The sequence below is a fragment of the Ambystoma mexicanum genome, chromosome 1q (assembly GCF_040938575.1).
Source record: "Ambystoma mexicanum isolate Mex_15411 chromosome 1q, UKY_AmexF1_1, whole genome shotgun sequence".
Lineage (NCBI taxonomy): Eukaryota > Metazoa > Chordata > Amphibia > Caudata > Ambystomatidae > Ambystoma > Ambystoma mexicanum.
In genome coordinates, this window is record NC_090922.1 from 1,126,722,497 (window position 1) to 1,126,749,012 (window position 26,516).

General features: G+C 44.7%; 1 protein-coding gene across 3 annotated transcripts in view; it reads left to right on the top strand.

The window, feature by feature from the left end:
- The window catches only part of VAV3 (vav guanine nucleotide exchange factor 3), a 1,781,337-nt gene that overhangs the window by 1,176,163 nt on the left and 578,658 nt on the right, over positions 1–26,516 (top strand). For all 3 annotated transcript variants that reach the window (XM_069641873.1, XM_069641875.1, XM_069641874.1), the window contains exon 19: positions 1,649–1,694. In XM_069641873.1, the coding sequence (XP_069497974.1) occupies positions 1,649–1,694 (46 nt within the window). The remainder of the gene's footprint in view (positions 1–1,648; positions 1,695–26,516) is intronic.

Below are 26,516 nucleotides of genomic sequence, written 5' to 3' on the forward strand. Positions count from 1 at the left end.
TACATTGTACATCCAGTTTGGACATGTTTGCTCACTGTGATATGGAATTTTTAAAGCTAAACCCAAAAGGAGTGTTTTCTTAGGTGGGTAGACTAGAGCTGGGAGATCCCAGCGAAGCTCGGGGCCAGCACAAGCCTCACCTAGGACTCTGGCCTAACCCCCCATCGTGGCCCAGTGCGTGCCAGAAGCAAGTGCCGGCCATGAGCCCCACCTGGTAATCATATTATTTCTTTTCTGCTTGGTTTACTTACATCTGCATAACAAATGTAAATTATTTAAGCGTACCATACATAGTATTTATTGTTTGGGGTAGAGACAGTAGGCTATTCAGGCATGGTTTGCTGCCAATGATCCAAATGTCACAAGGCATAGCCGGAATATTGTTATCTTTCTCCCTTATACTCTCATGCCCCCTTTATTTTGTCTTGAGGTGCCTTGAAACACCATTTTATGTGTAGGGGACTTACAAAGTATCCAATAAATAAAAGAAAGAAATAAAATAGTAATTGCGGGTGCATTCTTTTTTTTCAAACGTAACAGAACAGATATACAGCCGGGGGTGGTAAACAGAGGAGCACAGAGGAGGGGTACAGCTGTACCGGGTGGCAGGCAGGAGACAGTCAGCCACCATCCAGCGAGTCAGGTGGCGCGATGGGAGATGGGATGGCCGAGGTGTTAGCATTCCTTCTACCCATTGCTGCAAATTGATACACCCTGAATGATAGCGACTGGGCATTATTTACTGGAGAAATTAGTTAAGTGCAGTTTGACATTATTTTTCCAACATTTAAATGGAGTAAAAATGTGTGCCTATGTTACTGGATTGTTTTTACAGAGATACAAGTTGGAAAAAATCAAAAATAAATCTTCCAATGTAGCCTTGCTTGCAAAAGAATCCAAAATAAATGCAGTAAAAATGTGTAGTGTTGCTGGATTGGTTCTATTGAGAAACAAGATGAAAAAAATACAAAATAAATCCTGTAGAAATGCCTGCCTGCCAATTAGTGTTAGTGGATTGTTTTTTACTGAGAAACAAGTCAGTAAAACTCCAAAATAAATCCTTTAGAAATGCCTGCCTGCCAATTAGTGTTAGTGGATTGTTTTTACTGAGAAACAAGTCAGTAAAACTCCAAAATAAATCCTTTAGAAATGCCTGCCTGCCAATTAGTGTTAGTGGATTATTTTTACTGAGAAACAAGTCAGTAAAACTCCAAAATAAATCCTTTAGAAATGCCTGCCTGCCAATTAGTGTTAGTGGATTATTTTTTACTGAGAAACAAGTCAGTAAAACTCCAAAATAAATCCTTTAGAAATGCCTGCCTGCCAATTAGTGTTAGTGGATTGTTTTTACTGAGAAACAAGTCAGTAAAACTCCAAAATAAATCCTCCTACCCAAGGCAAATAAATCCTTGCTTGAAAAAATCCCCAAAAAATCCAAAATAAATCCAAAAAAAATCTGCAGCTTGAAAACAAGCCAGAAGCAATCCCAAAACAATCCAAAAAGTGGATTTCTTTTTTACTAGGGTTGTGATGTACGGTTATGTAATAGCGCTTTTCTAATGCGCCAATCGTCATGGTTGATTAAAGACACAATTGGCTTTGTATATGTGTAATAATGATCCCTTTATGTTTCCTTTTTTCTCGACAGAAAACAACAAACGGTCTTCGAAGAGCTTCCCGGCACATAGACCCAGGTCAGTCCCTTTCCTTGTTCCTGATTAATCCTGTTGGTTTAAAAACTGCACCCGATGTGGGGCAGCATTCCGCAGTGTACATAGATTAAAGTGGTGTGGGCGTCATAAATATCGTCCCAGCGAGCGCCATGCGCCCGGGTGCTGATGGAAATACGCTCGGCCCTCGTGCCCGGCTTTATTTAGCATTGCACGAGGCACCTGGCCGCCATGAATCTCTCCAATGCGCCGCCGTAATATGCCTTTACCAAGTAACAAGGAGCTCCAGGACGGCGTGTGCCGCTGATGAATTGTTTTCATGAAAAATGTTATGTTTTCCACAAGGTCCCGAGGAGGTTCTGTTTTGTTGTGGCTTATTGGAGGATTTGTGATTCAATTAAGTGCAATAGCTATCACGGAAAAATTAGAGAGATTTTTGCAAACTGTGTGCACAACTGAGTTAACCCCTCCCCTGGGGACCAATTATTCGCCGGCAAATGAGTTCTTTAGCTGTAATGTTACCACTCCAGGAGCCTTTCATGCCATTATTTTCGAATAATTATGTTTTTGTCCTTTACATGTTTCTCTGAATAGTTTAATTACTGAGCATTTGTTATACAGATGGTACTAGTGTTGTAAAAAGCCATCATAAATTGCTAAAGGTTTGCAAATGTAGAACGCTGACACTACATCTAGCACCGGAGCTCGCTCGCACACAAACTTGCACATGTAGGCTCCCTTCAAAAGGAAATACTTTGGAGGTACTTTGTTTGAGCCCTTGCACTAGGAATAACGACATAAATGCAAGTTTCATCATTAGTTGTCCATCTACTCCTAATGTCATGCCTGTGTATGTATGTGTCTATGATCTGTGAAGTAACAGAGTGCTGGACATTGTGGACATGATCAGAAGTTGCGGGTATATTGCTAGAATGGTTCGGCGAGGGAGTGGGGGATAGGGAAGAGGGAGGGAAGCAATGAGCAATTGACGAGATGATCTTTGACGGGGTAAGGTCTTCAAGCACTTCCTTCAGTGTAGGGTGGCGAGGGCCAGTCTTCCCTGCATTGATATCTTGTTCTAAAGAAGGGGATGGATGCGCAGCATCACAAGGCTTGTTCCCTAGTATTCCCCACTTGCAGTTCTTTGTTTTCAGTCTGGGGAAAGCTTGGCTTCTGGCGACGCACTGGCCTCCAGAGATGGTGAGTGTTTCCACCATGTAGAGGAAGGTTTAGCACTTCCTTCAGTGTAGGGTGGCGAGGGCCAGTCTTGCCTGCATTGATATCTTGTTCTAAAGAATGGAATGCGCAGCATCACAAGCCTTGTTCCCTGGTACTTCCCCTCTTGCAGTTCTTTGTTTCCAGTCTGGTGAAAGCATGGCTTCTGTTGACGCACTGGCCTCCAAAGATGGCGAGTGTTTCCACCATGCAGAGGAAGGTTTAGCACTTCCTTCAGTATAGGGTGGCGAGGGCCAGTCTTGCCTGCATTGATATCTTGTTCTAAAGAATGGGATGGACAGCATCACAAGGCATGTTCCCTGGTACTTCCCCTCTTGTAGTTCTTTGTTTCCAGTCTGGTGAAAGCATGGCTTCTGTTGACGCACTGGCCTCCAGAGATGGCGAGTGTTTCCACCATGCAGAGGAAGGTTTAGCACTTCCTTCAGTGTAGGGTGGCGAGGGCCAGTCTTGCCTGCATTGATATCTTGTTCTAAAGAATGGGATGGACAGCATCACAAGGCTTGTTCCCTGGTACTTCCCCTCTTGTAGTTCTTTGTTTCCAGTCTGGTGAAAGCATGGCTTCTGTTGACGCACTGGCCTCCAGCGATGGCGAGTGTTTCCACCATGCAGAGGAAGGTTTTGGTTGTCGTTGCTTTATAGGTGGCTGTCTTGATGAATCTTTAAAGGAGTAGCAAGTGCAGCCCCTTAGGGATGGGAGTGGTGTGGCCCATGTTTCTTAGTCATGCGGAGAAGCCAGCTGCACAACGTTCAGAGGAGTTAACAAGGTGAAAACTGCTGTTAGTGCGAGTAGAGAATCTCCCCAGTCGCAGCGGGAGATGACCAGGATTTAGGAAACTGTTCTGAAACTCTAACTACTCAGGACACGGATGGAGACTTGACTTACTTTGAGGAGGAGGGCAAGCTGAAACAATTCTATTTTGGTCTTCTTGGTGATTTGTGTTTTAAATGAGATGTCGCACTCAATGGTAAAGCTGAAAGATTTTGCAATGGATGAGAGCAGAGGCATACATCTGTGAAGATTCTTGTCAGTGTACACGGACATCAATGATGCAATTAATCTTTATTTTTCTTTTTTATTTTTTATTGATCCGTAATGCACACTATATAGCAAAATTGTGTTTCTTGGCGCATCGACACAAGGAGGGAGAAGGAAGGAGAAAAAGGTACAAAATAAAAACGAAAACGTTCTTTAAAGGTTTTGAAACATTCGGAAAGTGCAAGTCCTAAGTATGAGAACAAGGACGTAGGTTAGGAAGAGGTAAGGAAGGGTAGGAAGACTAGGTCATGAGACGATTTGGAATGTGCAAGTGCTGAACATGAATGGAGGAGAGGGGATGTAAGTGGGGAAGAGGAGAGAGGAACAAAAATGACAAACGCACAACAACATAAAAAGTGCAGGGACAAGTAGGCAGATTGCGTTAGGAGCCCAGAAAGCAAATATGTCAAGCAGTAATTAGTAAGTGCTAACTGGGAGAGCCTCGGCTCATGGAATGAGAAGCTATGTCAGAAATGCAGACACACAGTTAAGGACTCAGCAGGTAAGTGCGTGCAGACTGGGAAAGCCTTGACTCGTGGAATGACATCAGACATGCAGACCACAGTTAAGGATTTAGCAGGTAAGTAACTAAGGGTTGGAGAAACCATGTGTAGAGCAAATTGGAAGACAACAGGCAGGTAAATGGCAGTGAAAGAAAGAAGGAGAGGGATTATAATAAAAGAGGGCATAAGAAGGGTAAAGAAGGAAGGAAACAGCAAGCATAAATAAGCAATGCAGCAGAAGCATGGGAGTATGAGAGACAAGAGAATACTGGAGGGATGCGAGAGCTCCTACGCATATTGTGAAGTGTGTAGAGGCAAAGTCACACCCACAACAAAGGGGTTACATCAATCTGTTAGCAACACAGTAAAAACAACACTATGTTTCAGTCAAGCAGCAAGACGTGGGGAAGTGTAGACAACAACAAGGCAGGAGACCAGGAGGAGAAAGAAATGTCATTGTCCAGAAGATGTTAGAAGCCAATGTTGTGACGGACCAAGTTCAGTATACCGAGCGATCAGAGCTGTGTTGCATCATAAAATAAGTGGCATGAGAAGCGGATAAGAGGGAGTGCACCAGCAACAAGTGGATCAGAGGCCTTCCTTACCTTCAGTGCACCGGGTGCAACAACAAGCAACACGTCGGAAGGCGTGCAGTGAGGAAGCAGATCATCAGAGTTGAATGGGGCATAGAATAATGCTGAACCGCCGGAAGCCCCTACAGGCCCAGACAGGAGTGATCCTTATCCGGGGGTCCATTACCGGGGGCTGGCTTCGCAGCTGACAGGGAAAAAGCTTCCATCTACCTATCAGGTGGAAGCAGGCAGTCCTTGGGTTTTGCAAGACCAGTCTTTGAAGCAGATGTAATCCCCATGTTGAAAAGGAGCAGATGATATGATATTATATGGCATTCATAATGCGCCTATACACAAGTGTTTCAAGGCACGATGAGGCAAGGGAGGGGGAACAGAGGGAGGATGGAGACAACGATCTTACTAGGCCAGGTGACATTGAGATTGCTCAAGTGCAGAGGAGAGGGGAGGGGAAAAGTGCGAGGAGAAAGGGAGGGGGCAGTGCAGTACATGGAATCAACAGTAAGAATAAATAAAAACCAGTAAAGAAAAAGTGCGGCCAGCTGGTGGCAAGTGCAAGGGTAAGTGCAGACATCAAATGTCAAGAGCTGGTAGGGGACTGTAGGGATACAGAAACAGCCGCTGAGTACAAGAGTTGCCAGGGGGGCAGTACAGGTGTACAACTGGTGGGGAGGGGACCTGTGCCCGAAATCAGAGGGTAGCCAGGTGACCAGTGGAGTTTCTATCTCAGCCAGGAGCTCAGCAGGGGAGAGGAAGAGAGAAAGCAGAAGCAAAGAGAAAGGTCTTGAGGTGCTTTCGGAAATGGAGATGGTGCTCCTCAAGTTTCAGAGAGGCAGGGAGGCTGTTCCAGAGGGAGTCCCCAGCCGAAGAAAGAGATATACCTCCAACTCGTTGCTTCGAGAAGTGACTGACCCTGAGGGAGTTGGAGGCGGATGAGCGAAGAGCTGGAGAAGGAAACTATTTATGAAGAGAGATTTGAATGTACAATGCAGGGGGGTTTTAACTTAATCCTCGCAGCCACTGGGAGCCAGTGCAGGGATTTCAGTTCTAGAGAGATACGATCTGTGGGATGTTCTGACCCACGGGCTCTGCCCTGCAACATCACTGTGTGTTGCTTTCATCAAAAACAACAGAATGGCCGCTGGAAAGCCTTATGCACGCTAAAAATCGCTGAGAAGTGCGCAGGGAAACCTGAAAAATAGGCCGCCAATCCATTTTGCCTGTCAGTGGTAAAACAGGAGAACACACTGCCAAAACCTATCATTGGGCTGCCCACAGAGTAAAATGAAACTACTTGAAAAAGCAGTGCTGCATTGCAAGGGAAACCCAGAACTGCTTTAAAAATCAGTTTTTCCTTGGGTGTTAAATTTGCAAAATAATGATTCTCAAACAGCAAAGAAGATCCAACATCCTTGTTGGGTGTTAAACATCACTTTATCTAAAGAATACACCTAAGCACAATGTCAGCAGAAACACATTTCATCATAAGAAAATCCACATTAAATGGAGCTTGCATGGAAAAAATATGTCAGAAATGGGTGCAGTACCGCAGCTCGCCTGTGTCGGAAGCTGGCATTTACCTATACGGTCATCTAAACTTGTACATTAAAATCAAAGTGTGGAAAAGAAGAGACTTCCCATCAAAAGCAATATAGGTTGATACAATTCAATCTCTATATTTTAAAAAGGCTGGAATTAAGAGATTTGTGGATATATTTGTTGAAAATGTAAATTGTATTTTAGAAAAAGACTGTTTTAAACATGTTTTAAAAATGAGCTAAAGCCAGCTGTAAGTGACTTCAACCCAGCAATCCAACTAAGTCAATGCCTAGTCTTGGATGCCCAATGGAAGCCCTTATTTATAGATTTTTATGTCAAGTTCTTAAATCTGGATGATGAACCCTTATATAACGCCCCTCTCTTTGAATCCCCCTGACCTCACTGAGCCAAGAAGTAGGTTTGTTTTGCAAATTAAAAGGTTTATTGGAAAAATTAAACAATATATAGATATCGCACTTTTATGAACAAATTAATATTTGATAGCACACTTATGAATATGAACAGTGATCAGTATTGGGTAATATTACAATAGCGACAACTCTTTAATCAGAAAGGAGTAGGAATTGGAAGGATAAAGTAGCAGAGAATACTTTTATGGTTCAAGGAAATGCAAGATGGAAAAGAATGCAGTCACAGAAATAAAACTCGATATGGATTCAACAAGAGATAATATGATGACTTTTTCCCTTGTGACAAACTCACTCCCATCCTATGCAATATGAAGAGATGGAAATGAGGGCACACAGGTTTTCAGGAATACAATCAGAAGCAGTTCAGTTCCCGTTCCCCCCAGCAAGCTTAGAGAAACAGGGATGATTTTAAACAGGCAAAAATACTTTTAAATGTGATTGCAATGAAGTGAAAAATATGCTATAAATGATTTTAATTCCCTATAGGATATTCATGGTAGGTGATAGCTACTTGGAATTAGTTCAGGTCAACACTAGCAATGATTCAGGAGTGATTATCAGGTTGAAAACGAATTTCAGCAGTGGAAAGCAAGAAGCAGCTATTTTTACAAGTGGTGAAATTGAGCCAACTTGCAATTCGCTGCACTTTTTCTGAGTGCGTAACCGCGATTACAGAAAAACTATAAGGAGGTTTGGGGTTGTTAGAAAGCTTAGGTTCTTAGCTTTAAAATTACAGTTAAATCTCGCTTCTAGGACATACGGTTCAAAAGATACAGACGTTTTTGTGGAGGTAGATTTTCAGAAATGAAGTCAAGATTTCAGAATGACAGATGACACTTTTGCAGCTTTGAAATCACAGAATGGACACACAATTTCTATGCAGTTCTGGACAGGTTGAAATGGTTTGAATAAGATTACTTTAAACTAAGAGATGGGTTCTGGACAGTTCTAGATACTCACTCCTGGTTTTGGAAGGGAATAGACCTCGTCACAGATCTGGTCAGGTTTGGGCTGCGGTTCTCTCGCCACGGGATGGTCTCTGGCACTGGTTTTGCTCACAGCCGGGCCTCTGATCTGCTATCGGCACTGCACGGCGGTCTGGTCTGGGTCTGGATACAGCTCTGCTTTCTGGGTCTGGATATGGTTCTGGCACAGGGTTCTAACCAGAATCAAACAGCTCGCCCGGCTGTTGAATAGTTTAGTTAGGTTGCTGGATTCTGAGGCCTGCTCAGAAGAGTTCAGCTTTTGGGTTAGGGTCCTGCTTAAAGTTCTAAAGCTGGGTTCTAAAGTCTGGTCTCTGGATCTATCTGGGTTTGAAGTCGTCCAGCAAAGTGCTGCACAGAAATCGATTGAAAGTAGGTGGGAAGGCTGACTTTCTATGCCCAACCCACTGAGGATTTGATAGGTTAAAGGATTTTCTGTCCTCTGACTGGAGAACGGAGTTGTGAGTCAGAATGAGTCATCAGGTATCATCTTTATGGCTCAAGGAATGGACACTCCCCTTTGTGTCCGTACAGCATATCTTTTTTTTCATAAAACACATATTTACAGTATACCCCGCTTGTTAATATTACCTAAATTGCATGACAGATTGCTTAAGGTACAGTTCGGTTCAAGTCACATGTTTCTACGAGCTTGGGTTCAGAAATTACAACATTTTGCGCTTTTGATGGGTTTCGCAATATTCATTTTGCATCAAATCTTACACGGAGCTACACACCCTCTCTGAGCATATTACTGGAAGTTCTTAGGTTTCTAGCATAAAGACTGCACCCACAATATTAATAATTACGGGGCCTGGACTCAGAACATCCCACAGCATCGAGCTTAGTCTCAAATTGTGAGTGAATTTTTCATATTAAGAATCTCCAAATTGTACATTTTTGTCAGCTTGATACAATATTTTATAATCAATTTAATAAAACATACATTTGCCTCCACTGCAGTACACCCATTGGTTTGTCCCCGCCCCCAGAAACTTGGTGAGTCAGAGTGGTCACATGCCTTATTTCTCCGAGAGCAGTTGTTGCTCAGGCACACCCAAATCAGCATATTCTGTTCAACTGAAAGAGTCTATTGTCTTGACTGAGGTCAGCAGACCAGGGTGCCACTCTGCATCTGGTTAACATGACAATGTGATTTCCTGTGCTGTTGCTGGGAAGACTAGGTGTGAAGGCTTCCCGGGGACAGCCAGCCTTTTGAAGTCCCAGCTAACTCAGGGTACAGTTTAGCTTCAGAAATACTGGTCTCATGTCAGAATTTAGATCGCTACCGCCGGTCAGTGTCAAGCACCGGTATTGCACCCATTTTTGACAGCTGCCTTACCAGTAAGCAATCCTCAAAATATACTTTGTTCAAATATAGATGCACTTCTGTGGACCTCAGATTCATGTAGATTCTTGCAGGTGAATGATGTTGACCCCCCAACAAGGTGGTGGGATCTTTTTAATTGTTTTGTGAGCCATGATTTTAGCAATTTTTGTCATCAAGAAAAATGAATTCCCAAACAGCTCTGGGTTGCTTTTGGCAATCAGTATTGCTATTTACAAGTGGTTCCAGGCTACTGTGTGTGTAGCCCAATGGTAGTTTTAGGCAGTGACCTCCTGTGCTCACTAATATAGGCAGAAGTGGGTGGCAGCCTATTGTTCTGGTTTTTACCGGGATTTTTGGCTGGTTTTAAGCGAGCAGCATGCTTTCCAGTGGCCATTCTGATGTTTCTGCGGCAAGCACCGCACAGTACTGTTGTAGGGCTTGGATGAGTGGGTTGAAACATGCCACAAGCCCCCCTCTTGCGATGGCGTTGATTTTCCATCAATGGAACTCGCAAGACTCGGATGTTCGTCTCATCTTCCTCTGATTCCGCAGATGGCAAAGTTCGGTATCTTTTCCTCCATCAGAGTGGATCAATCGGTTTTCCTCGCCGGTCCTGATGGGAGTATTGGGCGGTACTCCGGGCCCCTCAGATCTTTGCTCCCGGTCCCCGGGTCATCCTCCTTGGGCAGTCTCCATGGTTTCATCTCTCCTAGGATGACAAAGCAAAAGCGGCAGAAACATATTCGTAGAGATTTCCCCACCACTATTAATGTAGATGGGTGAACATATACATTTTATAAATCAGGAGACATTTGCATTCTTATAATGGTATTTCATACTTTAATTCTACTGCTACAGAAGAAGCTGGCCGTTAATCAATATGTAGCTTCCTTTTAACCCCCAGTATCTCCCACATCTTAGTCATTACTTCGCTGGTGAAATGGCTAGCTCTGTTTGACTCAATCCTTTGGGGTAGTCCAAAACGCTAAAAGATGTGGTTGATCATCAGGGCAGCTGCTGTTTCTGCCTTGCAGTTTGGGGCCGGGAGACATTCCACCCATTTAGTATATAAGCATGCCACTGTCAACATGTACTTATTCCCCCTAGAGGAGCGAATCACGGGCCCTATATAGTCGACTTGCAAATCTGACCATGGCAGTGTCATCCCCCTTTTTTGGAGAGGCACACGGTGTGTGAGGGATGTTGGCTGAGATTGTGCACACACAAGACGCCCCTTCAAGTATTGGTCAAGGTCCTGCCCCATGTGTGGCCAGTATGCAACCTCAAGTGTTGTATGAAACCCCCTATGACCGGCTGTGGCCACGTCATGGGCGTGACTTAACATCAGGCTTCGGAATAAGGAAGGAACCACCCAATAATCATAGCCAGCTTGGGATTTCCTTACCAACAAACCGTCTTGGATTCGGAACATTTTTGGACATTTCATCAACACTCTAAGGTCCTCTTTCCCAATGTAATCGGTATTCGTCAGGGGAAAGTTCTCAGGGTCCTCCATGTGTTGGTTAAACTTACCAATTATTGGATCCCCCTTCTGAGCCGTAATTAAATCAGCATCTGGGGTCTCCTTACTCCATTGTGCAGTTGAAAGATCATTGTGAGCATTTGTCTGGGACCTAGTGATAGCAGTGACCTGGATTTCCCCCAACGGGGACTCAATTTCTATTAGATCTCCTTGGATGGCCCCGGTTTTGGCCAGCTGATCAGCTAAGTCTTTTCCAGTTTTGTCTGGTCCCTCTACTTTGGAATGACCCTTGATCTTTTTCCAGTAGATGGTCATCCCATTCGAGGTGACCAGATCATCAATATTTTGGATTAACTTCCCATGTTTCAAGGGTTTGTTATTAGCACATAACATGCCTCTGGTTTTCCAATTAACCAGATGCTCCACGAACCCGTTCCATACATAATCCGAATCTATGATTATGACCAGTGCGTGGAGTTGATGTTGGACAGCAGTGAGGATCGCTTGATGCACAGCCATCAACTCTGCCACCTGACTACTTCGGAGACCAATCTTGTACCCAGCAGAGGGTTCTGGGGACTCATTCACCCATGCATTCCCTACGCCGGCCACAAGTTCTTTTTCCCCGTTGTTGTCAACATGGTAAGAGCATCCATCCACATAGACGGTGGGCATTCCCTCACACTTGTCGCCTTCAAAGACTTTGTAAGGGGAATTAAGGTTTGCCTCCATGTTGTCCTTGATTTTTAGACTTTCGTCCTCGAGACAGTTTTCTCTGGCACAATCATGCAAGTCAGCCAGACCTTGCGCGAGGGGACTCTTCTGATTTTGGCCATATCTGACCTCCACAGGAAAGCCTTGCATTGACAGAATCCAGGAAGTAATTCGGGAATTACTCACATTTCTGGGCCGGATTCTGTCACTTTGGAGATATTGCAGAGGCTGGTGTGGAGTCTCCACTATGATGTGTTCCCCCTGGATAAACGGCCGGTAATTCTTCAATGCCCACACCGTTGCCAGGAGTGCCTTCTCACAGTCATTGAATTTTTCATCCACAGAGGATAAAGTTGACTCGCATAGGAGATTACTTTATCCTTGTCATGCTTTTGATAAAATACTGCAGTCAAGCATGTATTAGAGAACCCTGTCTCCAAAAAAAACTCCTTTTTCTGACAGGGTAAGCTAGGCAGGGCGCTTGTGAGAGGCTTCTTTTGAGTTTTTTTACTGCCTCGGATTGTTCTGGACCCCATTCCCACTTTACCCCCCCTTCAAGAGATGAATCAGGGGTCTAGTGATCTCTGCGTAGCCCTCAATTAACTTTCTGCTGTAATTAGTCAGTTCAAGGAGGCTCCTTAATTCCCACAGAGTAGTGGGGTCCTTCAGTTTCTGAAGTGCTTCCACTTTCTTTTCCTGGGGACAGAGACCCTGAGGAGTAATCTCATGCCCCAAGAAATTGACATGGGTTCTACACCACTGTGCTTTCTGAAAGGAAAGTTTTGCTCCGGCAGCCCTCAACTGTGTCAGAACATAACGGATCTCTGCTATGTGTTCCTCCACAGATTAATTTTTGATGAGGACATCATCTACATAAGCCAGGTTACCCCTCGCACCCAGGTCGGGCATGGCCTTGTGTAGGAAAATGTTGAATTAATTGCCGGAGTTGAGGTATCCAAAGGGAGTCCGGGTCCATGTGTACTGCTGGCCCCAAAGGTAAAAGCCAGTTTGTATTGGTCCCCCCTACTGACAGGCACAGTCCAGTATCCATTGGTCAGGTCTATTGCAGTGAATACCTGTGACCCCTGGATCTGGGCCAGCCCTTGGTCAATGTAGGGAAGAGGCCATCGAGAAGTATGGACCTGTTTGTTGAGCTCCCTAAGGTCGGCGCAGAGTATCCAATGGCCGTTTGGCTTCAATATTCCCAGCACCGGATTATTGAAGGTGCTGTGTACTGGACGGATTATCCCCCGGGACTCAAGGTTCTTAATTATTTCAGTAAGGGACTCCATGGATGCGATAGGCAAGCAATATTGTACCACAAACACTGGAGTCATGCCAGGGTCCGTGGGAATTGTTGTTGTGTGGATGTCAGTGCCACCACAGTCATATGAGCCCACCGCAAAGAGATCTTGGAAATCCAAAAAAACTTGTTTCAACTTTTGCTTCTGCTCCAGAATTACACAGGCATCAGCTAGGTTGACTCTCTCTTCAACCATCTGCCTGAAGCCTGGAAAGACTTCTGGTTTTGCTATCTCAGCGGCCTCCTCCAGCTGGTTGGAGAAGTCTCTGGTCAGAGTGCTGATTTGGACTGGAGGCTTCAGGTGGGAGAGGCAGCCCTCATGGACCTGGAAAATCACCTCATCCCCTCTGAAGTCACAAGTCACATCTTCCTTACCATAAAGGCAGGAAGGGTGCACCAGGAAGTTCCCCCCATGCCGGGTAAAGATCCTGTCTGGTGTTGTATGGTCATCACTGTCACTGTCAAAACAGTCCTTGGGGATTGGTCCTAACAGTTCATTTCCTAAATCAATGGAAAAATGTCGGTCATCAACCCCCATTCCAATAATGGTGCCTGCGGCTAGAGTAATACTCTTTAAGTCGCTGTTATCCACCTCTATTAGAATGGTGTCATGTTCTATATTGACTAATGGTGTTGGGTTTACCCCCAACCCTTGCTGTTGGAGAGAAGCATTGAATATAAGCATCAGGGTTTTTCAATTTGTGTCCTCTATTAACTTTCACTTCCAGGGAGAATTGTCAGGTCCTTTCTGGGATGGTGACTTCCTCTTTAATCTGAACTTCAACTGCGTAAAGTAGCAATTGAGCTGACCTAAATGCTTTTTCTGGATCATCAAAGCCCATGGGATTATCCGCTAATCGGGACCAAGCTTTGAAGTTTATTAGGTCCAAAGTAATGGCAAAGCGATTGAGAATGTCACTTCCTAAGTAAAAGGTTGCAGTGTCGTCTCATACGACCCAACAATTATGGACTATGCTTGTGTTGCCAATGGAGATTTTGAGCATACACCTGCTTGGCAGGAGATGTTTGGAATTGAGCGTTTCCAGATCCGTTTTCCATTTGTCTATCAGTTTGAATGTGGGAATGGCTGGATCTTTTGGGACTTGGCAGAACATGGCTTTGCTGATGAAGCTCTTACCGTTGTTTAGACACACTCGGGCGAGAACAGAGTCCTTCCCATCATTTAACTGAACAGGGATGAACAACTGCTCTCCAATTTGCTGAATATCAGCCAGGCTCTGAGCTGATTTCACTTCTTTCTGGACTATTGGGGTGGGAATGTCTGATTGTGGATTGGTAAAGAATTTCAGAGTGTTTCCTTCCAGTGTGGAATACCATCTTAAACTGGAAGGAAGGTGGATTTTCAGAAATAGAGAGGACCCCCCATCACCAGTCTGTTGTCCTACTGCTATTACTGTCACGTCTGGAGTTTGGTTGTTCTGGAAGTGAAATTCTACTTGGTCAGATTTTTGTTCAACCATGTGGCATGTGCCGTTTAAACTAACATGGTTAACACTCTGTTTTAATTTTATTGGTCGGCTAGTCTGGGTCCAGAGGACCTTGTTTATGCAATCTGTTAGGGGTGACAATCTTTTCAGGAGGTCATTCCCTAGTATACAAGGGGTGCCCTCTGGAGTCACTTCTATGACCGGGTGTTTCACCTTGTGTCACCCAATTTTAATGTCCAAGTCCGCAGTCCCCTCAACAGGAATTTCCTTCCCGTCAACGTTCTGAAGTTGTCCAGGAAAAGAGGTGAGAGGAATTTGGTATTTCTCCCCCCAACCTGAATTCAGTTCATCAAAGGACTTTTTGGACAGAAGGGTAGCTTGGGTTCCAGTGTCCACCAGTGCCAAAATTGTACCCTGCCCCTTTACTTGTACCGGGCCATAGTATCTTGCCTCCTTCTCCTCAAGGGGACACAGATAATGCACATTTTTGGACAACTGGTGGGCCAATTTTCTGGTTTTGTACATGCAAAGAGAAGAGATTTGGGCAGAATTCTGTGGAGAGTCTTGGGAATCTGAAAGAAAAAGTTGGCAACTAGAAATGGGAGACGTTTTGGGTTCCCCTGGTTCCAGTTGTGCCCCTCCCCCTTTTTGGAGGCAGTCACCAGAATGGGTTTGAGTCCCCCCATCTCTGAAGGAGATGCTCCTTTTCCCAGGATCCTCTGAGGATCCCTCTCCCTAAAATTGGTAGATCTGTACCTCCTCCTCAAAGTGGGTCTGTTTGGGTCCTTTGTTTCTCCTACCTCCTCTCTGCTCCTTGGGTGGCAGACCTTCAGGTGTAGGAGATTTTATTTCCGGTTCCTGGGTTTCCAGGGGCTGTTCACAAGTGGGGAAGGAAGCTTCCTCCGAGGCTTTACACCCCCCTTCCCCTTGTGCTTCCCCCCTGGGAACCGGTGGGTTATCAGGGTGCTGCCCCCGTCATTGTTCTGGAGCACCAGGCCCAGAGTTTGGGGCATTCTGCGCTGGCATGCTCATCTGAGGGTTCTGCTGAGCCATCAGCATGCAACCCAGATCCTGTGCCATATTTTGGACCTGGCACTCTAACTGTGAAACCCGCTCAGGCTTATACAGGGTTCTGTTTTCTCCCCTGGGCTGATCCCGTGAAGGGTAGCTATCCCTTCTCTGGTAGTACCCAAGGTTGGGAAGATTTGGGTACCCCTCCACCCTTGGCCCCCCCTTTCCCGGATTAGGTGGTCTGGGCTCAGGGAAGTGGGGAAAGAAGGATGGATGATTTTGGTGTTGGAAACTTTGTGGATACCTGGGGAAAAAGTTCTGTACAGGGTTTGGAGAATTTCTGCCCTCCTGGGGGAAGTTAGGAGGGAAGTTCCCCGGGTTAGGCGCTTGGCTAGATCCCCCCCTCGGGCTGGCGGAGTCCACACATAACCCATGATGGGTCGGTTTCCCTTGTAGCGGGGACTTACATGGTCAGGGGAGTGAGGGACCCCATTTGTGGGACTACCTACTTGACTCCCTGTCTGTGACTGGCCTGAGGGCCTTCTGGGCTTAGAATTATTCTGTGCAGGCAAGTTTTTAGGCCCCCCCCATCTCCAAATCCAAAATGGGGGCAACCTTTACCTCTGCCACCTTAGCAGCAGCAGGGGTGCTGGTCGGTTTGGGGTTTTTCTGAGCATTACTTTTATTTTCAATGGGCTTCTGCACCTCATAGATTCGGGTGGCCTGTTCAATGACCCAGTCTAGTGACCTTTTCTCATGAAAATCTCTCACTAGCTGGGTCATGATGTATTTGGGCAAGGCATGGAAAAACGTATTTACAAACTCTTTACTGTCCGTGCGTGCCCTTTTGGTAGTCTGCGCGAAAGCACCCTTCAACTCCTGCACAAATTCTTGTGGGGCCTGATCCTCCCCACATTGCAAATTGTAGGCTGCCTTGCGAGCCTCTTGGGGATTTCGGTGAACAGAAAAGTGTTTCAAGGTGGCTGCCCTATATGTGGACCATCTTGAATGATTCTGGTCCTCCAGCCCCGCAAAGAAACTGGAGTATTCTGGGGAGAATGTCCATTTTACGTACTGAATGCAGCTACTGCTGTCTTTCAAATGGAATGTCTCCATCATTTGCTCAAAGAGCTCCAAGTGTTCCCAAACAGAATACTTGGAGTTCTTATGATAAGGAGTGATGACGCTCCTTATTGCTTTGATCTGTTTTAAAGGGTCCTTAAGCAAGGCCCTTTTTGCCTTATTGGCCTTCTTGGTTCGGGTAACCCTGGTCCATTCATCCTCTGACTCAGAAGCACTGCTCCCAGAGGTGCCCGTCTGATCTTCCAGGTTTTCCCGGATTCTGCGAGCCTGGGAATGGCTTGCAGAATGTGGGGACCTGGTCTCCTGGGTACTGTGATGCTCAGAGGAGTCTTCAGATTCCTCCTTGCTGCCAGGATTTGATGGGTACCCCCCCACTGACCTAACTGGGAAGAGGTTTTCAGGATGCCCTTAGTGGGCCTACTCTCCTGTGGTTCCCCACTAAATTGCACTGTACTTGTGTGCCCATACCCGGATGCCCGGATATGAACCCCATATTTTTGGCTGGATAGTATTCTGCCATCCCTGTGGCCCTGGGTTCATGTGCGCCATGGGACACGGGGGTGGCAGAGTCAACGGACTGGGAGAGATGAAGGCCTCTGGTACTAGGAGTCCTGAGGTTATGCTCAGATGTTTCCCTTTCCCAGCGAACCTCATCTCTGTCAGCCCCTACTCCCTGTTGCCATGCAAGAGCCTGTGCTTTCAGTTCCTCAATCAAGGCCTTACTAGACTCTATCAGTCTCTCCTGCATGGCTATCTGTTGCTGGAGTCTATCATTGTGCTGACAGAGAGCCTCATTTTCCCTCTGTGCTTCCTGGTTGGTCCTGGAGTATTGGGCCAGTCTTTGCTGCAGGAGGGTTACCTCCTGGGTACCATCCCTACTGGCCTGCTCCTTTCTTGCCAGAGCATCTTCTACCCTTCTGGTGTGCTCTACCAAGTTCTGACGTTCTGATGTTCTTTTTGGAGGTCACCCAGTCCCAGGAGGGCCAGGTGATTTTCTTCCATTTTCCTTTTTAAGTGGCAGACTTCCTGGCCTAAGAGCCTGCATCTGTGCCGCCAGGTCGTCCCTCTGCCTTTGAAAAGCACCAGCTCTCTGGCGCTCCTCATCAAACTCTGCCTGGGAATCCAGGTCTTTTAAAATCAATTTATTGCTCTCCTCTTTTTCTCTATCCAATTGGCTATGCAGGGTGGCTACCTGCTTTGTGCATGCCCTGTTGAAATCTATCTGTTGCTCCAGCTTTTTCTGGCTCTGCAGTAGGGAGTCCAAACCTTCTTGGTACTCCTTCTGCAAGGCCAGAAATCTGGTATGCTGTTCTGCCTTTTCCTGTTGCAGGATACCCATATCCTCTTTTATTTTAATGAGATACTGTCTACTATCATTTTCTGACTCCTGGCTCCTTTGCAGCGTCTGCTCAGAAGAGTCCAGATCAGATTGGGCCTTCTCTAATGTCATCAGTTGCCTATTTGCCAGATCTTGGCCTTCAGCACATTTGTCCTGTATGGCTCCCATAAATAAATATAAATATGCTGCTATCCTGGCAAACTTGTCGTGCTCATTTTGGCTTTAGGGGCCATATATAGTTCACTCAGGGCCACATGTAAGGGAATCTGATCTCTCCATATATCTGACCCTGTTTCAACGATCTGGGGTGCGATTGCCTGCAACCACACCGTCTGGTCCTGCTGAGTCCACTCACCTCTCACAAATAGCTTATGTAAGAGGTGCTCTCTCTCTATTTTGATGTCTACCAGTGTTGTCATTCTGGAAATTGATTTCTTTCCTGACATACAGAAGTTAGTATTTTATTTTGCAAAACAGACCGTTTCCTTAGAGCGTTCCTTTGAGGAGTGCTTTTACAGCATAACACAGCGTGGTGATCCAACAGGACTTTAGTATCCTGTCAGTTAGCACACTGTATTAAGCTGCACAAGTGGTAGATCTAATCCAGAATCCCTGGCTCCGAGCCCCCACTTTGTAAGTGACTTCAACCCAGCAATCCAACTAAGTCAATGCCTAGTCTGGGATGCCCAATGGAAGCCCTTATTTATAGATTTTTATGTCAAGTTCTTAAATCTGGATGCTGAACCCTTATATAACGCCCCTCTCTTTGAATCCCCCTGACCTCACTGAGCCAAGAAGTAGGTTTGTTTTGCAAATTAAAAGGTTTATTGGAAAAATTAAACCATATATAGATATCACACTTTTATGTTATGTTATGTTATTTTGCATTTATATAGCGCCTTATATACCATTGGTATGGTCTGAAGGCGCTGGTAGATTGAACGCCCTTGGGAACCAAAGTTCGGATCAGTAGAGAAAGTAGAGAGAGTCAAAGGTGCGTGTGAGCACCGGATATGTGTGCAGCTGGTGCGGTATTCGTGTAATAGCTGCTTCTTAGCGGTAGGTGTGGTGGTTGAGAGATCAGGAGTATGTGTTCGTTCTGGCAGGATTTATCCAGACCGAATGTGGCTGCGTTAGGCCTGAGGAGAACTCCTGGCTGGGGGCTGTGTAACCAGCAGTGTTTACTTAGAATGATGGGGAATGTGCGGCAATGTTGGTATGAGAACAGTTCTACCGAATGGTGTCATAGTATCTCTGTGTTCTAGTTGAGTGGTGGTGTAAAGAAGAGGGTAAGCGTATGATGGGTTATATGCTCTTTCAAACATTCCCTGCAGTCCGAACCATACTATATATGTCGCGCTAATAGGCACTTTCTCAATTCAACTTTATACAGGGAGGGTATTAGGCATGATTCTAAAATCAACTTTGCACAGAGTGGTTATAAGGAAGATTGGTCGGTTCAGCCGGGCACGCGATTAGACTATTAGGATATTGGGCACACTTCTAAATTCAACTTTCGCAGAGAGGCTATTGGGCACACTTCTAAATTCAACTTCTAAATGCACTTCTAAATTCAACTTTCACATATAAGCTATTGGGTACGCTTCTAAATTCAACTTTCCCAGAGAGGCTATTGGGCACACTTCTAAATTCGAATTTCACATGAATAAATGACTATTTGATAGCACACTTATGAATATGAACAGTGATCAGTATTGAGTAATATTACAATAGCGACAACTCTTTAATTAGAAAGGAGTAGGAATAGGAAGGATAAAGTAGCAGAGAATACTTTTATGGTTCAAGGAAATGCAAGATGGGAAAGAATGCAGGCACAGAAATAAAACTCGATATGGATTCAACAAGAGATAATATGATCACTTTTTCCCTTGTGACAACTCACTCCCCCCCATGCAATATGAAGAGATGGAAATGAGGGCACACAGGTTTTCAGGAATACAATCAGAAGCAGTTCAGTTCCCATTCCCACCAGCAAGCTTAGAGAAACAGGGATGATTTTAAACAGGCAAAAAAACTTTTAAATGGGATTGCAATGAAGTGAAAAATATGCTAAAAATGATTTTAATTCCCTATAGGATATTCAGGGTAGGTGATAGCTACTTGGAATTAGTTCAGGTCAACACTAGCAATGATTCAGGAGTGATTATCAGGTTGAAAATGAATTTCAGCAGTGGAAAGCAAGAAGCAGCTATTTTTACAAGTGGTGTAATTGAGCCAACTTGCAATTCGCGGCACTTTTTCTGAGTGCGTAAACCGCGATTACAGAGAAACCATATTGTGTTTGTTTGAATGCTTAGGTTCTTAGCTTTAAAATGACAGTTAAATCTCGCTTCTAGGACATACGGTTCAAAAGATACAGACGTTTCTGTGGAGGTAGATTTTCAGAAATGAAGTCAAGATTTCAAAATGACAGATGACACTTTTGCAGCTTTGAAATCACAGAATGGACACACGATTTCTATGCAGTTCTGGACAGGTTGAAATGGTTTGAATAAGATTACTTTAAACTAAGAGATGGGTTCTGGACAGTTCTAGATACTCACTCCTAGTTTTGGAAGGGAGTGGACCTCGTCACAGATCTGGTCAGGTTTGGGCTGCGGTTCTCTCGCCGCGGGACAGTCTCTGGCACTGGTTCTGCTCACAGCGGGGCCTCTGGTCTGCTATCAGCACTGCACGGAGGTCTGGTCTGGGTCTGGATACAGCTCTGCTTTCTGGGTCTGGATATGGTTCTGGCACAGGGTTCTAACCAGAATCAAACAGCTCGCCCGGCTGTTGAATAGTTTAGTTAGGTTGCTGGATTCTGAGGCCTGCTGAGAAGAGTTCAGCTTTTAGGTTAGGCCCCTGCTTAAAGTTCTAGAGCTGGGTTCTAGAGTCTGGTCTCTGGATCTATCTGGGTTTGAAGTCGTCCGGCAAAGTGCTGCGCAGAAATCAATTGAAGAGTGGAAAATGAATGTCTCTATCTGGGTCTCAGTGGTTCTTTTTATGTCTGTTGAAAGTGGGTGGGAAGGCTGACTTTCTATGCCCAACCCACTGAGGATTTGATAGGTTAAAGGATTTTCTGTCCTCTGACTGGAGAACGGAGTTGTGAGTCAGAATGAGTCATCAGGTATAATCTTTATGGCTCAAGGAAAGGACACTCCCCTTTGTGCCCATGCAGCATATCTTCTTTTTCATAAAACACATATTTACAGGATACCCCACTTGTTAATATTACCTAAATTGCATTACAGATTGCCTAAGGTGCAGTTCGGTCCAAGTCACATGTTTCTACGAGCTTGGGTTCAGAAATGACAACATTTTGCGCTTTTTATGGGTTTTGCAATATTAATTTTGCATCAAATCTTACACGGAGGTACACACCCTCTCTGAGCATATTACAAGTTCTTAGGTTTCTAGCATAAGCACTGCACCCACAATATTAATAATTACGGGGCTTGGCCTCAGAACATCCCACAGCATCCAGCTTAGTCTCAAATTGTGAGTGAATTTTTCATATTAAGAATCTCCAAATTGTACATTTTTGTCAGCTTGATACAATATTTTATAAGCAATTTAATAAAACATACATTTGCCTCGACTGCAGTACACCCATTGGTTTGTCCCCGCTCCCAGAAACTTGGTTAGTCAGAATGGTCACATGTCTGATTTCTTCCAGAGCAGTTGTTGCTCAGGCACACCCAAATCAGCATATTCTGTTCAACTGAAAGAGTCTATTGTCTTGACTGAGGTCAGCAGACCAGGGTGCCACTCTGCATCTGGTTAACATGACCATGTGATGTCCTGTGCTGTTGCTGGGAAGACTAGGTGTGAAGGCTTCCCGGCGACAGCCAGCCTTTTGAAGTCTCAGCTAACTCAGGGTGCAGTTTAGCTTCAGAAATACAGGTCTCCTGTCCGAATTTAGATCGCTAGCACCGGTCAGTGTCAAGCACCGGTATTTCACCCATTTTTGACAGCTGCCTTACCAGTAAGCAATACTCAAAATATACTTGAGAGTGATCCCCCAACAAGGAGGTGGCATCTTTTTAATAGTTTTGTGAGCCATGATTTTTGCAATTTTTGACATCAAGAAAATGAATTCCCAAACAGCTCTGGGTTGCTTTTGGCAATCAGTATTGCTATTTCTAAGTGGTTCCAGGCTACTGTGTGTGTAGCCCAATGGTGGTTTTAGGCAGTGACCTCCTGTGCTCACTAATATAGGCAGAAGTGGGTGACAGACTATTGTTCTGTTTTTTACAGCGATTTTTGGCTGGTTTTGAGCGAACAGCATGCTTTCCAGTGGACATTCTGATGTTTCTGCGGCCAGCACCGCGCAGTACTGTTGTAGGGCTTGGATGAGTGGGTTGAAAGGCCCTTAGTGGGCCTAAACTCATGGAGCTCCCCACTAAGAAATCATCCCACACAGCCACACTGGGCTTCAAAGACATTCCACAGCTTCTCCCAAACAAAGGAATCTTCCCCCCTGCTCTCTGCTGACGAACTGGCAGGGAGTTGTGAAAGGAGGTGGGAGGAGGACTTTGGACTGTTGCTTTGACAGGAGACAAAAGACTCCCTTGATTGAAAGGAAATGCAAATGTGGGCGTCAACAGAAACCAGCTGCTGGCAGGAAGAGGCTCAGGTTGCTCTTGGCTCAGCCAAACCTTGGAGGCGGGGCTAGACTGAATTGTGCATCTGGAACAGTAGAAAATATAGTTTTGAGAAAAAGACTCATAGAAAACTGCCAAACTGGTAAAAATCTGGAATTTTTCAGTTGTTAAAATGAAAATGTTGCTCACAGTTTGAAAACACTCTGGAATTGGTGCGCTATTCAGAGACTGGACCACAAAAATGTTGATAATGTAGTAATTGTGATAATGCTAGGAATATGAAAATTTACAGGAATATGCCCAGATTTTATGTGTATGTATGTGGACAAATTTGTATCGATCTGACACTGGGTAACCAACCAAAAGCGTAAAAAATGGTCAATTGTGAACCGAAACTCTTAAGAAGATGGGACTTGAACAGATACGTGTTTTATTTAATTTGGGATGTGATTATGTATTATTAGCAAGTTGGTGATATTGTAAATATGCTTTATATGAAAAATATATTTTTTGTGTAGAAACAAAGGGGAGGTTTTTCCTTGGACCATAAACACACCGTCATCATGACACAACATGACACACTGGTTTCCTTCTCAAATCAGGAGAGAGGGAATACTTTGATCAATCAGTTTCCTAGAGGGTGGGCTTAGTATAATCAGCCTATCCACCCCCTTGGGAAATACATACATAAGGACTGTTGAGGACCTAGAGGGACACATAGTCACCCATCAGCTGATTTACTGGCGAAGTGCTCTGCAGGAGAACCCAGATCCAGACTCCAGAACTCTGAAAGCAGAAGGCCCAAAACCCAAAGCTGAACCCTTCTCAGCTGGCCTTAAAAATCTTGTAACCTGATTTTAACACCAGACTTCCAAGGGGCACAACAAATTCAACAGCCTGGCTGTGCTGTTTTACCGCTTCTTGCCAAGAACTCTTGCTAGAACCCAGATATCCAAACCAGTAGAGCAGAGCTGTAACCCAGAACCAACCCGTCAGATCCGGAACAAGAGGCTGTGCAGAGACCAGAGTGCCTTCCTGAGTGCAGAACCAAGCGCCTGAAACCTGTCCGGTGGCTAGCAGATTCCAGTCCAAAACCCTTGACCAGATCTTTGACGTGCCTATTCCAAAACCATAGTTGTGAGTATTTAGCATAGAATTGTCCATAGCTAATCTCTTATTCTTAAGTAACCCAATCCAAAACCCATTCCCGCTTATCCAGAACTGCATTGTAGAACCTCTGTTGTCTGTCCTGAATCTTTCCCTCATCCATATAGTTCTGTGATAATTGTAGTGATAAATCATCTTTGCGCTAATATAGTTGCTGAAGAAAGGCAAGTGTCACAGCGGGCAAAGATCAGACAGAGGCGCCTCTGGACTGGTGGCTGTTCCGTTGGTATCTCACATCTTCATAGCCCCTTAGTGTAAAGCCAATCATTGTTTGTAATATTCCAAAGCGCATCTTTCATTTGAAATCTTGACTCTTTTAGAAATAAATCGACCTTTACTAAAACCTTCATAACTTCTGAACCGTACATGCTAGGAACGAAACTTAAGTGTCACATTGAAGCTAACATCCCCAGCACTCCTTATAGTTTTGCCACAATCGCGCTTAATGCACGCGGAAAAGTTTGCTGCAATTCTGCATTTGGCTCAATTTAATTCCATGTAAAACAGCTATTCTTTGCATTCAACCTCTGAATTCAGTTTCCTATCTGCTAGTTATTCAATCATCATTGCTAGTGTTTACCTGGAGCTATCCAAAGCGATTCCCACTAGTTTTGAATCCAATTTAGCGAATTAAAATTAAAAGTAATTTTTAGTGTTTTTCCCATTCATTGCAAGCCAATTCAAAAGCAATTGACCTGTTTAAAATCATTCCTGTTTCTCTCTAAACTTACTGGGGGGGGGATTGGGATTGACACTGCCTTTGTAGAGTGTTATTCCTGAAACCTATTTTCTCTCCTCCCATCTCTGTATTGCATATTAGGGGGGATTGAGTAGTATCAGGGGGAAAGAGTGATTACATTGCATTTTATTGTACACACAAAAGGATTATTTCTGTGCTGCATTAATTTCCTATCATTGCATTTCATTGAACCCACACAAAGTTTATTCTATGCTACATTATTCTTCTCATCCCTATTCCTATTGATTAAAGAGATTGTTGACTGTCATATCACCCATTGTGGATCCTTGTATAAATATTAATAGTGTGATATTTAGATATTGTTCATATTCATAAAAGTGTGATATATATATTGTTCAATTCATCAAATAAATCTTTTAACTTTGCAAAGCAACCTACTTCTTGGTTCAGTGAGACCGGGGGGGATTCAAAGAGAGGGGCGTGATATAAGGGTATAGCATTCAGAAATAAGAGAACTTTAGACATAAAGATATATAATTAAGTGTTCCAGCTGGGCATCTCACGCCAGGCATTGACTTAGGTGGAGTGCTGGGTTTAAACCACTTACAGATCCCTGGGCTTCAGGCCAAGGACAAGTCTCTCAGTCCTGTTTTGGATGAGTTGCAGAGGACGGAGAGTAGAGCCAGTCAGATTTAGAAAGAGGCTGTTGCAGTAGTCCAGCCTAGAGAGAACCTGAGCTCCGGAGACAGTGAGCTTCTGGGGGAAGGAGAGGAAAGGAATAATACCTCTGAGGAGGCTGCAGGTGGTACTGTGACTTCTTAGAGATGTCAGAGATGTGAGGAGAGATGAGAGTGTGGAGTCGAAGATGAACCCGAGATTGTTAGCCTCACAGGTGGGAGCAGGAAGAGGGCCAAGAAAGGGCGGTCAGAGAGTGACAGGAATGGAGGGAACAGGTGTGCCGATGAGTAGAATCGCAGTCTTGCCGGCATTAATGAATTTAATGAAGCCAGACCAGGCCCTACATTCCCAGTCCGCTCCACCATCAAAGGGAGGTGTGGCCAAGTAGTGGTGGGGCTGGTCGAGTTCAAGAGCTTTATGTAAGGTTATGTGTCAGCTGTGTATTTGTGTACCTTGAGGTTTGTTGAGGGGACAGGATGATGGTGCCTTGTAAAACTCTACAAGTTAGCAGGCGGCACTGGGATCCGTTCGGGCTGCTTAGAAGGAGTGATTTTCTATTGGAGAGGTAGTAAGCAACCCACTGCAGATGTGTTTTGTTAAAGCCGATATGCATGGTGACAATGTTGAGTACTTCATGGTCAATGGTATTGTAGGAGGATGAGAGGTCAAATAGGATGAGAGCTCCCTTTTGTCAAGGATGGTTGAGAGAATCGTCACTAATTCTAACGATGTTAGTTTTCTGTGCTGCATAGTGTTCAGAATCCAGATTGGAGGCCTATAGAACAATGTGCAAAACATCAAGCTGCAAGCTACTAACCAGCAATACAAAGTCACTTCCCACCTCAGTTCTGTACATATAGACAGCACACCATTTCTTATTCACCAATTTCCAATTATCACTAGCCAATGGCTAGTGGTGAGTGCACATTTAGGAGATTGTGCAGAATTATCATTTCTTGCAACTTGTTGACAACAGTCTTCTTGAGAACTTTACTGAGGATGGGGAAATGCACTATTTGGCGATAGTTGAACAGTTTATCCAGGTTCATTGCAGGTTTCTTCAGCAGGTGGAGGATCGGCCCTGTTTTCAGTGCATCTGGGAAGGTGCCTTGCATGATGGATGCAATGATGATGTTGAGAGTGTTGTGAATGCTTTTCTTTTGCCTTCACAATGGGGCGAGGCAAGGATGTTATCTTTTGTAGGTGGTGTTTTTGATCCATCTTGGCATGTTTACGGCTGGCAAGGGCGGGTGTCTGTGATGTGTTTGGAGCTGTACAAGTCTTCTTTTCTTGTCTGTCTTGTCTGTGAAGAAGTTTCTAATGGTGGCAAATGGGCATTGGAGTTCTCAGTTAGTGAGTGGTTTCTATGTCTATTTGTTTGTTATGCGCCAATGCTTAGGCATCCGGGGGCTACACAGGACAGAGACAACCTGAAACAAAGAGACAGAACCAAATCAGAGAACCTTGACTACGCAAAGGTTGAATGTGCCGAGCATCTAAACCCTCTGTTAGTCTCAGAGCACTTGGATGCATAGGCCAAGGAAATGAGGTTTCTTTCGAGTGTGTCCATGAAGGCATTCTTGAAGAAGCATTTGGCTGTTTTGTTTAGTTTGAGTGATCCCGGTGGGAGATGGGGTTGTGGTAGAGAAGAATTATGGGGGCATAGTT